Here is a 14,034-nt window from a genome sequence, read left to right as displayed (position 1 = left end):
GTTGGTTTAATTCTGAATTTCGTAAGGCTCTTTCGACCCTAAAAATAGCTTTACACAAACCTGTGAGGGATCAAGCTGAAATTAGGAAGCTGAGAAAGCTTTTTAATTTGGCCATAAAAAAATGTAGGCAAGAAATCAAAAAAGATCTGTGGGAGAAACTTCATGAGAGCTGTAATAGAAAGGATAGTTCTATGTTCTGGAAAGTGGTTAAATCACCCTTCTTGACTGATGTGAACCCTGGCCCCAGTATTGAGGTAGCAATCACAGCAGAGGGATGGGTCTCTCACTTCTCGAAAATATTCTCAGCTGAAAACCTGTACTCAGACGAAAGTGGGGAGGGAGTATTTCCCAACACATCAACTTTCCCTATCGAATTATCTTTCAGTCATGATGAAGCAGTTAATGCCCTGTCATCCTCGAAGTCTGGTAAGGCCCCCGGGCCGGGCGGGGTACCTTTGGATATTTACACCCATACGCAGGAGCTCTGGTCACCAGTACTGACCCGGGTAATTAAAGCTGCTCTAAAAGGGGGCCTTATAAAATCTTGGTCAACCTCTACCCTGCTGCCCATTTACAAGAGGGGAGATCGCAACAATCCTGCATGTTACAGGCCCATCTCCCTCCTGGATTCCCTTGGTAAAGTCGCTGGTCGGCTGATCCTAGATAGATTGCGGGTCTGGTCTGAGGCCAATAACATCTTGACAGACCTGAAATATGGCTTCCGGGAGGGACTGGGCACGGTGGAGCAGGCGCTGAATCTCTCCCTTCTTATTTGGAAATATGTAGAGGCTAAGAAAGGTAACCTCCACTTAGTCTATGTGGATTTGACCGCAGCTTTTGACTGTGTCTCACATTCAAGGCTGTGGTCAATCTTAATAGAACTGGGCGTAGACCCCCCGATAATATCCTTCCTACGCGAGCTGTATTCTGAAGCATCGGCCAGGGTTAGATTTGGGGTGAACGATGAGCTTACTCCCCCCTTTGCAGTCACTAAGGGAGTCAGACAGGGGTGTGTCCTGGCTCCCTTTTTATTTAACCTCTATACGAATGGTCTTGAGAAGGCCATGCTAGAGGGGAGTCAGGACTTACCAGCTATCGCCCGCCGTCCCATTCCCGCATTGCTATACGCGGACGACGCGGTGATCATGGCGCGAACCCCAATACAACTTCAGATTCTGTTAAATTGCTACTGCAAATTTATGGCCTCACTGGACCTTAAGGTCAATATCAAAAAAAACGTTTGCTATGCATTTTGGTAAAAAGATAGCCAAGACAAACCGATATTCATTGAAGAAGCCAAGTTGGACTGTACTAACACCTACCCATACTTAGGTATTTTATTTGATAATAATTCTTCTTGGAAACAGGCCATTAGTAGTAGGCACCTTCTATTCTTGAGAGCTACTTCTGCCCTTATTGCTTTTGCGTGTAAACTAGGGAAGCCTCCCCCAAAAGAGCTTATGCAAATATATCATGCAAAATGCCATAGTGTAGCTGTTTACGGTGCTGGGGTGTGGGGCCATGTACCCGTGGTTATCTTACAGAGGGTAGAGAACAATTTTACTCGTTTTTTGTTGGCCGTCCCGCAGTGCTCTCCAACGTTTGGTTGTCATATCAAACTGGGCATGGATTACATTGCCGACTACATCAAAATTCAGCCAATACTACTATGGCACCGCATTTGGTCAACGGAGCAGTGTAGTTTAACACGTGCATTCATTTCAGACTGTTTGGGCCTAGACAATTGGTCAGATATCCCGTGGCTGTCCTTTGTACACAACTTTTTTAAGGATTTGGACCTTTCCACATATTTTAAAGAACCTTCCATTGTATCCACTATTACAAGAAAGACCTTAAAAATTTTATGTTTGTCACATCTAAGGGAATTGCGTTTAGCCCAAGAAATGAATAAAGTTTCAAACCGACAAATTTTAACTATTCAATGTACACAGGGCATTCAACCCTATCTCACCTTTTGTCTGACCACCTACGAAAAATACCTGTTGACCCGGTTCAGGTTCAATATATTTTTTCGTTTAGTTACATTTCCAAAGAAACAAGACTGGTCCACTCCAACTACCCGGTGTCCTTGTGATGGTATTTCCGAACAGTCCACTATCCATGTAATACTGTTCTGCAAATTTTATGAACCACCCCGCAAACGTTGGATTACTCCAATATTGTTATCCCTGGGTTTGCGAAGATGCCGTCCTGCCCTCATGGCGTTACAACATCTAGAATCAGTATCAGTGCTAAATGCATTGCCATGTTTCCTAAAATCTGTTTAAAAAATTGTTGCAAATATGATTAGGTGTAGTTCCAGTGTTTTATAATTTTTATAGTTGGAAAATGAAGTGTGTATAGCAATCATGTCTGGTTTTATACAAAGTATCCTGAGGAAACAAAATCTTTTAGCCAATAACTGTAGTAATGAAAGACTTTAATCTGTAAAGCTAATATATAATGTATAATTCTATGTTATTGTATTTTTATGACACTGTATGAAATTGCTTACTATGATTGTTGCTTTTATGATTTTATGCTGCTCTAAAATCGAATAAAGCTTTCTACAACTAAATTTTTTTTTTTAAAATCACATCTCCAGACGCAAACACACAACCATACATTTACCACAGTCCACTCAAGCACATTCCACCACTTGTTGGAAGCTGTATCACACCAGGAGACTTAACACAACATCTCATCATCAGTAAGCTAGAAGGTGACCTATCCCTGGTTGAAAGTATAGAGAGGATTGCAGGGGAGAGTTTTATTCTGCAGCGTGGGTCCTACAAAAGGTTGCGCGTGAAAGTATGCTAAGCTAGAGATGTGTTGGGACGTAGACATTCATCTTGCTCTAGACTGCTCAGTTAAGGCCAACCACGTATTAAATGGTATTGATCTGAATGCAAAGGTAATTACAATATTCTATCTTAACAGTATTCTACCAATATATCAAGAATTAATATTGTGTTATAAAAATATAACAAAAAACTTTATTATAAATAGCAAAATTATTGATGGACAAAAAATCGACAAGGATAATACATATAGGTAATTGCAAGTTTACAATATTTAACTTTAAATATACATACCTTGACCACACACGTATATATATGTATAGAGCTGTGGAGCATCTAATCATAAATGTATGTTTTTATTTACATATACATATTTAATTTGACTATATATTTTTTGACAATTATATTACGTAGCATGATATTCTTGTAATCAGTATTCTGATATTCAACTATATTGAGACATTGTTTGATACAAAAATACCTCGGGCACAGTTGTAAGCAATTTCTGTATTGGATTGCTCACGCTTACTGCAATATTGAGGTCCCTGCTTGAATTATGGTGTATTTCCTGAATGTCGAATTGCACAGTTGTAAATGTTGGTTTAATATTTAGTCCACCTTATTTGTATATGCTGTTCTCACAGATGACTTACCTATTTATTGTGCGATTTAGGACCCACTCAAAAAACTTGGCATTTCTAAATTGAGTAAGAAAGAAGAAGAATTTGAAGAGGAAAAGCCAGAGAAGGAAGAACTTGATTGGTGGTCGAAATACTACGAATCCTTGAAAGAAATGAGTGAGCAGGTAAAATTTGATGAAGTTATTGCACCCACGACTCTGAAAAACATTATAAGTGTCCATACACAATGTGGGTGCACACATAATATGGCATACATTTCTCTGCTCAGTGAAGGTATGGTTGCGCAGCAAGGAGTAGTTTTGGAATACAAACACTTTGGGAATAAATCCAATGTTTCTGCCATTATTCTAGTGATATGCGTTGATTAACAGTTTAAACATATAGCAGATACGCTTTCCATGCTTTTCACCCTTAGCTTACTCTTATCCCTATATGTTCCATCCTTCTCTTCTAAACATGACAAATGTCTCTATCTTACCTCACCTCTTAAGATTGTTTCCCGCCTCTCTACATCTTTCTCCATCTAATCTCACTCTTCCCCATCCCTCTCTAACCCTAATCACCTTCCAGCTTTCCTTACCCTTCACCAGCCTTTTTCACCACTACCATTTCTTCTCCATGTCCATCCATTCTACTGTTTCCCCTTCCATGATTTCCATATGCCCTGCCATCTAGTGTTGGGTCCGGATGTTTGCAAGTTGTTTTTCTTCGAAGAAGTCTTTCCTAGTCATGAGGTAAGGTGACTCATCCTTTCGGTGACAGTGCGCTTGATCATCGACTCATTGTTAGATTGTTTTATTCTGCCATCAGGTTGGTACGTGTATTGACGCGCTCTGGTTCAAAACCGTTCTTCGGGTTCCCCTTGACGTGCAATCCTCTCTATCCCCAATGGTATTGCTTCTGTATGAGTTCCCCTTCTTCACTTATCATTTGGACATTGGAATTGACCTTCCATCGGAAAGCTTTGTTGGCCTCCTTCGAGGCCTAACCGCGCTCGGTCAGCTCTCCGTTGATGGATCGTACTCTGTTTAAATTCGGCCCTCGGTGCAACGCGAAGCATCCGTGCACCGACTCACAGGAAGTGTGCAACTGGTGCTTGTCTCCCAAGCACAAGGAAGAAAATTGTGACGTTTGCAGATCGTTCCGATCAAAGGAGACCGGGCACCGGGCTCGACGTTGAGAGATGGAGAGTCAAAGCATTGAAGATGCGCCTGACATCTTCGGTGAGGACTCCGGCCAAGAAAACATCGAGGTATCAGCGGCAGAGAAGGAAGCCTTCTCTGAAGAAGACTCGGAGCTTGAGATAGACCTAGATGCCAAAGAACTGCCGCAGGGATGAGGTGACGTGAGTACCAAAGACCCCTTGCCCCCACAAACTCCGAAAAAACACAAGGCTTCAGCACCACCTCTGCCTTCAGGCCAAGGTCAGCACCAAGATGGCGTTTCCGATGCCCTGCCTCCAGGCCCGGCTCCAAAACAACTAGTCAAGCTTTCCGGCTCGGTACCTGGTTGCCAAAAGTCCTCCTCGGACCCAAAACCCTCTGGTTCCAAGCACAAATCTGGCTCAGATCTGAAACCTCCCATGCCAAAACCCAAGCAACCTTCGGAGCCGAAACCTTCTGCGTCAAAAGGTTGTCCTTCGTCGGCACCGAAGACACCGCCATAAAAACCTCGGAGCCGAAACACAAAGAGACCCCTTTGGATCCAAAAGTGGACACTTTCCATTAATACCTGATCCGAAGCAAAAGAGGTTACATATTAACCCAGAGACTGGCCATATTCACACAAAACAATCTCTAAAACCCAAGCTTCAGGATGAAGACACTTCTTACAAGATCTCCGTGTAGAAAAAATCTGTAGCTACTAACCCTTTCCATCTACTATCACCACCACCTCCAACACCTCCATCTCCATTTGAGAATCCTTTGCAGATTACACGTTAGGATTCCCCAAAATCTCACAATGACGATGCAGATGATGGGGGGATGACTCTCCCAATAGATCCATAGACAGATTACACAATTGACCCCCCAGGTGATGCTGATCAACACCTTTGACTCGCCAAACCTTCTTCTCCAGATGATAATGCATCACACCAAGAACTCATTGCCAGGGCTGCACATTACCATGGAGTAGAACAACACAAAGAATCACTAGAAGAAGTTTTTTTGTTTGAGACAATAGCATCCACACACGGGTCATCCCAGATACTTTCCTTGCTTAAAGGCATGATGTGACATGCTGATGAGATTTTTAAAGACCCAGTCAGAGCATGCATCTTGACTCCTAGAGTCAGCAACAAATATAAGGCCTCTCCTACAGACCGTATATTTATCAAGGGACAGTTGCCATTAGATTCCTTAGTGGTATCTAATGCTCGCGAGTGGGCAAATTCTCAAACATCAGGAGATGCTTCTCCGCCAGATAAAGAGTCCAAATTAATTGACGCTTATGGCATGGCACATAGCTGCTCAGACTGCAAATCAATGGCGCATTGCAAATACGCAAGGCCTTTTAGCTAGATATGACACACTGGGACGAAATAGAGCAATTTCTCCAATATCTCCCAGATGAGCATATGGCTAAGGCACAGGACTTAGTAAATGAAGGTAAGCACATTTCTAATTCCTCTATACAATGTGTTCTAGATGATACAGACACCGCAGCTAACACCAGCATCCTGCTCAGGAGACACACTTGGTTTAGGATTTCAGGGTTTAAACCTGAGGTTCAACAATCAATCCCTAACACACCCTTTGATAAGGAACGCCCATTTGGTCCTGATGTAGAACAGGCATTGGAGAAAATGAAAAAGGACACTGAAGTAGCTAAATCTATGGGAGCACTCCAGGCTAGATCGAACAGAGGCTCCTTTTATCACTCCCTTTACAGATAAGGGTGAAAAATCCCATCCCCAGATCAAAATACCTCAACTTACAAAGGTAACAACCGGTCCTCTCCCTCCAGAGGGTTTTTTCGATGAGGTTATAGGGGCAACAACTTCAAAGGTAGGGGCCAAGGGCAACACACCCTGTAACTCCCCTTCCCCCAACAAACACTGACTTGCCCACGCTTCCCCCCTACTTCAACAATTTCTCCCCATTTGGCAGTCCATAACATTAGACAAATGGGTGCCTGGAAATATCCAACATGGTTGTTGCCTGGAGCTTACCTGCAATCCCCCAAATATTCAACCTCAATCTCATAAGTTTTCTCCAGAACACATACACTTGCTAAAACCAGAGGTCCACTCCCTCTTACTAAAAGGGGCAATAGAGCCAGTTCCAATACAGTACCAGGGCTCAGGGGTTAACTCTTTGCCATTTCTCATCCCCAAAGAGGACTGTTCCCTAAGACCTATTCTGGAATTTTAGAGAGCTAAACCATTATATGCTGTCAGAGCACTTTTAAATTGTGACACTTCAACAGGTACTAACACTTTTGCAAAGAGCAGATGTGATGCCTGCTCTAGATTTAAAAGACACATATTTTCACGTTCCAATTTATCCGGCTCATCACAATTACCTCAGATATGTGATATCAGGCAAGCATTTCCAGTTCAAGGTGCTTCTCTTCAGAGTAACTACAGCGCCCCTAGTTTTTATCAAATGTCTGACAATAGTCGCTACTCATCTCAGAAGACAAACAAATTCATGTCTTCCCCTATCTGGACGAGTGGTTTATCGAAGCGAACACTCGCCAGCACTGTCTACAACACACACAGATCACAATAGATCTACTTCATCAACTGGGGTTCACCATCAATGCTCAGAAATCTCACCTGCATCCGTCACAGATGCATTCGTCATTAGGAGCCAGTCTAGACACAGTCAAAGCTCTAGCCTCTCCCGATGTAGCCAGTGTGAGAAGTTAGCCTGGCATATGATGTCCACTAGTCCTAGTGGGCACCTTACACCAGTCTAATCGACCCTTATTGATGCTGGTTGTAAAGTCAACCTTATAGAAAGCTATCCTAGGGGTAGCAATGGCAAGCAGTCTTTGGGCTAAGACTTCAGAGAGCGAATTAAGCTAGTTGTTTTACCAATTATAATCCCTTGAGTACCAAATGAAAGCGCACCGCACAAGGTATATATCAAATATATATGTATTTATTCTAAACACAACCCCTCTGCACTCTTTATGAGGTCAGAGGTAAAAGTAGAATACAAGTTACTTAATTAGCATACAATAAGTTGCACAGTATACGTTTTGCCCTAGGGGGATCACAAACCATATACTAAAATAGTGGTATAAGAACCACGTGAGAATTAGAAAGCAGGCCTGGGGCCTGTGGAATAGCTGGGGCTACTCTAGACAACCAAAGGTTAGGATATAGGAGGCCCACGGGGGACACGTGCAGTGTCTAAACACAGCCGCGGGTTACCATTGACTTTCTATGGGAAACAAACAAGTTGCAATTTTACAATTTAAGGACACTTCTAAATGAACTACAATGGAACCCTTTTAGACTTAGACACAAGGAGGGCCGATACCCTCGAGACTACCAGAGTTCTTGTGTTACCTCACCCACGGAAGCCGGGTGCAAAGGTCTGTTTTGGTGTCGGGTTTCGTCGTCGATTTTAATGGAGATCTGCAAAGAAGTGCTGCTGGCAACCAGAGGAAAAGTGTGCGGGTGGATCCAAGGGTGGATCGAAGATCTGAAGAACCTGAAAGCAGAGGGGACAGAGTCTGGGGCACTTGCCAGTGACCAGGGCGGCGATAGAAAGATGCCACCAGATGTTGGCGATTTCAGGTGAAAAGGTGAAGTTTGTCTCTTCAGCCACGAGGACCAGGAGGCATCGATGACAACCAGGAGCTGGATTCGAGCTGTCCCACAAAGGATCTAGTTGACTGCAGTGTCGGTATCCGGATTGAACCCAACAAGCCTTGGCAAATGCAACCCACGCAGGATGTCAAGATGGGCTTCAGTGCAGACCAGCAAAGTCTGTGGAACTTCTCCTTTGCAGAGAAGTTGGAGAAACCCTTGAGCAACCAGGAAAGCAAGTTGAAATAAAGGAGTGTCTTCTTGGGGGCTCACTAACCAACGGACTAGGAACTGCGAAGATGCATTGAGTGGAAATGCACAAAGCAAGCCCATGGGCCACTTGTGGAGTGTGGAGCTCTGAGCTTCAGTGCAAAAATTGCTGGGGTCTGGGGCTTCAAGCACCCCAATGCACAACTTCGGGGTACCTCGGGAAGTTTATGCAGGTAGCAAAATTAAGGATATCCAGGAGTTCCGGTCCCACGTCTCTCGTGTCCGCCACGGGTTTCAGCTTTGCTATGAACGAAGGTCAAGGTCAAAGATGTCTAAAAGTCCATGTCCTGTGTCGCAGATTCTTCGGGATCTGGCGGGAGCCTCGAAAATGCAGACTGGCAAAGATGCTGTTGGTGCCTGTTTGAACAGGGTGTTCACTCCTTGACCACAAGGGAGATGTCTTCCGTCTTCCAGTCGAAATGGAATGTCGAATGTCCAGGATATATGTTTCAGAGTTTTGTCCAGGGTAATCTAAAGTCCTAGGGACTGGGGTTCTATTCTTATAGTAAGTTTAGGGGTTGGACTAACTCTAAGGTCCCTCCTATGGGTGGACCTGGGGCGGGGGTGGTTACACCCCTTCCCTTTGTCCAGTTTTGCGCCAGAGCTGGGGCTGAGTGCCCAAGCAACCGGTTTGAACTGGGAAATGCATGGAGCACCTAGTGTGCCCCAGGCAGTGTCTGAAAAGCATTCACTGAATGCAACCCTCCCTGCCCCAATACACTAAAGCCTATCTGGGGAGGTGCGAGCACCACCCTGGACAGGAAACCTGTTGTCCAAGCCTCCCCTGCTGGAGTTTTGTTCAGCAGCAGGAGGACAGACTCGTGTCTGTGGCAGCAGCATCCATTTTGTGATGCTGGGGCTCTGTTTAACTTTAACCGGGTAAACCAGTAACTACATGTCTTCTCCCTCTACTCTAGAAGGGTGGAATGCTACCCCCGCCGCTAGAACTGGTGGGGAGGGTAGTATTCCAAAGTGTTTGACACCTTACACGACATGTTTTGATAAAGTCAAACCAAAGTTAGCATTAACCGCGAGAATTATAATCCACTTAAGAGTATATGGTATGGCTATATCATAGAACAGCTATAAGGAGATGGTGTTCTGAATGCTGCAGAGGGGCTCAGCTCATGCTAGGAAACCCTCTGACATAAAACCAAGCACTCTGCCTCCAGGATTGTCAAGGCCTGCCATAGGAGTGACTTATAGGTGTATATGTGTCTATATGTATATATAGATATAGGTATACTATATCTAAGTAAGGGGTGATTCTGTAGTAGGGGATCTCTGTGTATAGTCATAATCTAGTGAATAGTCCCGCCCATGTGCGTGGACCCCGGAGCAATCAAAAATAATCTCTTATAGTGTCAAAAAATGCAGAAATGCATAGACACTTAAGAGAGAATTTAAAGACAGATAATGCAGCCAAAAAAGGCTACACTGTCCAGTACTTCAACTAGAAATTCCACCACAAAATCCACAAAACAGCAAAGCCTGTACAGATTTCCCTTGCTTTACAGCAAAATCCCTCAGGAATGATAGAGAGAAGAACCTGGACAGACAAGCCCCATAGGCTGCCAATATGTGGCTTAAATGGGATACTGTGCCTTTAAGGAACCTTCCAGAACCTTCTCCCAGTATCCCAGAATGCACAGCAGGTCCAACTTAGTTTCAGTTCTTTTTTCCGGCTCCTGCAAGCAGGACCCTGGAGCATTGAGCTCTCCCTTTTCAAGGGTTTTGTTGGTGTTTTCACACTAAATTCGATTTTTGGTGCTTTCAAAGTACTTTAGTGACTTTCTTCTTGGGTTCCTGCACTCTTTTATTGTCCATAATGCCAGCATTATTTGACAAATGCCCGGAGTGCTCCAGGAAGAAGGCCAAGTCAGACCCCCATGAGGTCTGTATCCTCTGCCTCCCCTCTTCCCACATCCCTGAGGAGTGTGTGATCTGTAGAGGCTTCTCTGGAAGGACCCTGAAGGACAGGCGTAAAATCAGACTTCAGGGACTTGAAGAAAGAAGATTGAAGGCACGAGGTGGGTCAGGAGGGGCTCCTTCTGCCCATGCTGAGGCCTCTGGGGGGCTCCCCAGGGGCAGGAAGTCCAGCCCGCACCCAAGATCTCCGTCTGGGTCAGTTGCACTGACCACGACGTCGAGGGGAAGGTCCACGGCCAGTTCCCGGTCTCCCCAGGGCTCTGGGTTGAGAAAACGTCACCCGTCGACGTCGAGGGACGTGTTCCGGCCGCCGTCGAAGCCGGTGTCGATCTCCTCGTCGTCGCCGTCGGCGTCGAGTGGTCGACATCGGAGGACCCGGCGTCGGCGCTCGCCGTCCAGGCGACACCGCCGTTCGCCGTCGAGGACATCGTCGTCGAGGGGATCCTCGTCGTCGAGGCCGCCGTCGAGACGGAAGAAGTCTCCGGCGCGGAAGGCGTCAACGTCGAGACATTCAAAGAGGTCGACGTCGAAACGTTCCAAGACATCGACGTCGAGACGATCCAGGTCGACGTCGAGACATCCGAAGAGGTCGAGGTCGCCGTCGAGGCACCATCGCCCGTCGTCGAGGTTCCGTTGCTTGTCCATCTGGTCGGGGTCACCGCTCGACGTAGAGGAGTGAGAGGCGGTCGACGCCGAAGGGCCGTTCGACGTCTAGGGACCCAGGCTCGCCGTCTGGGCACCGATCTTCGGCGTCAGGAGGTCGAAAAGACAGGCCCAGGACTGTGGGGGGCTCCCCACATTCCGGACAGGATGGTGGCTCGCCGGTAACGGCCTATTCCGAGGTATATACCCCGAAGAAGCCTTCAGCGCCTCCTTCTCTGCCTCCTTTGCCGAGGGGTCCGCCTCCGAAGGCTCCGACTCCCCCTGCATTGCCTGCTCGACCGGCTCCGCAGGCCCCGCTTCCAGTGACTCCCCCGCCCCCGGTTCCGCCGCGGGCGGTGTCGATGCCCAAGTTTCCGCCGCCGCCGAAGAAGACTCCTAAGTCGAAGCCGAAGCCTCGGACTACGGAACCGGGGAGGCCGGCGGACCGTCCCAGGCCCAAGAGATCGAGGTCTCGCTCGGGGAGACGGGACAAGTCCAGGAGTGGACGCGGATCTTCATCGAGATCCAGGCATCGCCATAGGAGGCGTCGGTCCAGGTCACGCTCATCTGGGACCCGTTCTTACTCGCCCACGCTGTCTGATTCGCCGGAGACTAGGGTGTCCCCGATCGACGATATCGGCACATTCCAAGAGGTTCTCCTGCGCGGAGCGGCGAAGTTGGGGATCAAAGTTGAAGCGCCTACGCCTTCGACTTCTGTCATCTTTGAGACGTTACACAAGAAACACCTGTCTCGCCCCCTACTGCCTCTGGTGCCGGGGCTCCTCGAGCCGGCTGAACAACTTTTCCTGACGCCGGCGGTTGTGAAGTCTGTGCCTTCCAGGCTCCTCAAGAAATACAGAGCTCCGGACTCGGACCCAGCCTTCTTGAGAAAGGACCCGGTGCCGGATTCGGTCATTGTGACGGCGGCCCGGAAGCTTCATGCCACCTCCCCTGCTTCCACGGTGCCTCCGGACAAGGAGAGCCGCTGGATCGACTCTGCTGGGCGAAAAGCGTGTGGTACATCCTCTTCGTCAATGAAGGCTGCCAGTGACTCGGCTTTGTTGGGACGGTACGACCGTGCACTGTGGGACTCAATGGAGCAGTTTGCGGACCTCGTTCCTCGAGACCGCAAAGAGGACTTCATGGAGATCGTCCAGGAGGGGATGCTGGTCTCTAACCAGGCCATTAGCGCCGCGGCGGATATTTCCTTGCTGTCTGCGCACGGATACTGCCACAGGATTCACCAGAGACGCCATGCTTGGCTCCGGTTGACGTCTCTTAAGCCAGAAGCACAACAACGTGTGGCGAATCTCCCGTTTTCCGGAGATACCCTCTTCGGAAAACACGCGGATGACGAGATGGCCAGGATGAAGGCCGAGGCGGAGACCCTGACGGCGGTGGGCTTGGAGAAGCCCAAGGAGAAGAAACCCTACTGCCAGTTCCAACGGCGGTTCGGGTCGCAGGGTCGTGGAAGAGGGCAGTCTGCCGGACAACATCAGCAGCAGCAACAGCAGCAGCAGTACAGACGGCCCTTCCAGAAACGCCAGGGGGGTAGAGGTAGACAGCAGTCCTCTACCGCTTCCAAGGGCCCGGCCGGGCCTCGACCCTGAGCTGTTACTTCCCCCTCGTCCGTTACCCGCTCCGGTGGGGGGAAGCGTTCAATTTTTTCTGGCAGAGTGGAGAAAAATTACTCAGGACAAGTGGGTGCTGAATATTGTTTGCAATGGATACAGTCTGCGTTTCACCAGCCCTCCTCCATTGATTCCTCCCGTCAGCTCGCAGTATCAACTGCGCGAGCTTCAGGCGGAGGCAGACATTCTGCTAAGGAAAAGGGCGATAGAAGACGTACCTCTGTCTCAAAGAGGAAGAGGTCTTTACTCTCGGTTCTTTCTTGTCCGCAAGAAGGACAAAAACGAGTTCAGGCCCATTCTGGATTTGCGACAGGCAAACAAGTGGATTCGCAGAGAAAAGTTTCGCATGCTGTCGTTGCATCAAATCTACCCTCAGCTGCAACGAGGAGATTGGATGTGTGCCATAGATCTACAGGACGCATACTTCCACGTGCCCATTGCATGCAAACACAGGAAGTTTCTGCGTTTTCAAGTCGGCACCAATCATTATCAGTACACGGTGCTGCCCTTCGGACTGAAGTCTGCACCCAGGACATTCTCGAAATGCATGGCAGTGGTAGCGGCACACCTGCGGAAGAACAAGGTGTTTGTCTACCCGTACCTGGACGATTGGTTGATCAAGGCCTCCTCCTTCTCGGAAGCTCAAGCACACTTCCAGAAGACGTGCGTTCTCTTGAACAAGCTGGGGTTGCACATCAACATGTCCAAGTCGGTCCCGATTCCGGTCCAGTGCATCCAGTACTTGGGAGCCTCCATCAATACACTGTCGGCAAGCGTGTCTCCTTCGGAAGAGCGACGTTTATCACTCCTTCGGAAGGCTCAGGCTCTCATGTCTACTCCATCCACGACAGTGAGGACGGTGTCTTCTCTGCTGGGATCGATGGCCTCGTGTATCTTCCTGACGCCACATGCGCGGCTGCACATGAGACCGCTGCAGGAGTGCTTGGAGGATCAATGGGACCAGAGGAGAGGATCTTGGGACGACAAGATACGACTGTCTCTGCATGCTCTTCAGTCTCTGAAGTGGTGGTGCTCGAAGGAGAATCTCCTCAGAGGGGTTCCCTTCCACAAGGACATTCCTACACAGACTATCGTGACGGATGCTTCTCTCCAGGGCTGGGGAGCGCACTCCGGAGACCTACAAATTCAAGGGACGTGGTCCCAGATGGAGTCCACGTATCACATCAATTTCCTGGAACTCAGGGCTGTGCACTTGGCACTGAAGGCTTTTCACCCGTCCTTTCAGACCAACTCTCTGCTTGTTCAGACAGACAACACGACAACGATGTATTACCTCAACAAGCAGGGGGGCTCGAGATCGCGCACTCTGTCGCAGGAGGCGCAGACGATCTGGC

The 14,034-nt window shown here is 47.8% G+C and overlaps 1 protein-coding gene across 1 annotated transcript in view; it reads left to right on the top strand.

Moving 5' to 3' along the window:
* Positions 1 to 14,034, top strand: part of LOC144768501 (fer-1-like protein 4) — a 936,890-nt gene that overhangs the window by 678,294 nt on the left and 244,562 nt on the right. The window contains exon 31 of the mRNA XM_078652210.1: positions 3,475 to 3,606. Coding sequence (XP_078508336.1) covers positions 3,475 to 3,606 — 132 coding nt within the window. The remainder of the gene's footprint in view (positions 1 to 3,474; positions 3,607 to 14,034) is intronic.

Source organism: Lissotriton helveticus, chromosome 7, assembly GCF_964261635.1.
Source record: "Lissotriton helveticus chromosome 7, aLisHel1.1, whole genome shotgun sequence".
In the NCBI taxonomy this organism is placed as follows: Eukaryota; Metazoa; Chordata; class Amphibia; order Caudata; family Salamandridae; genus Lissotriton; species Lissotriton helveticus.
This window is presented reverse-complemented; position numbering and strand designations above follow the sequence as displayed.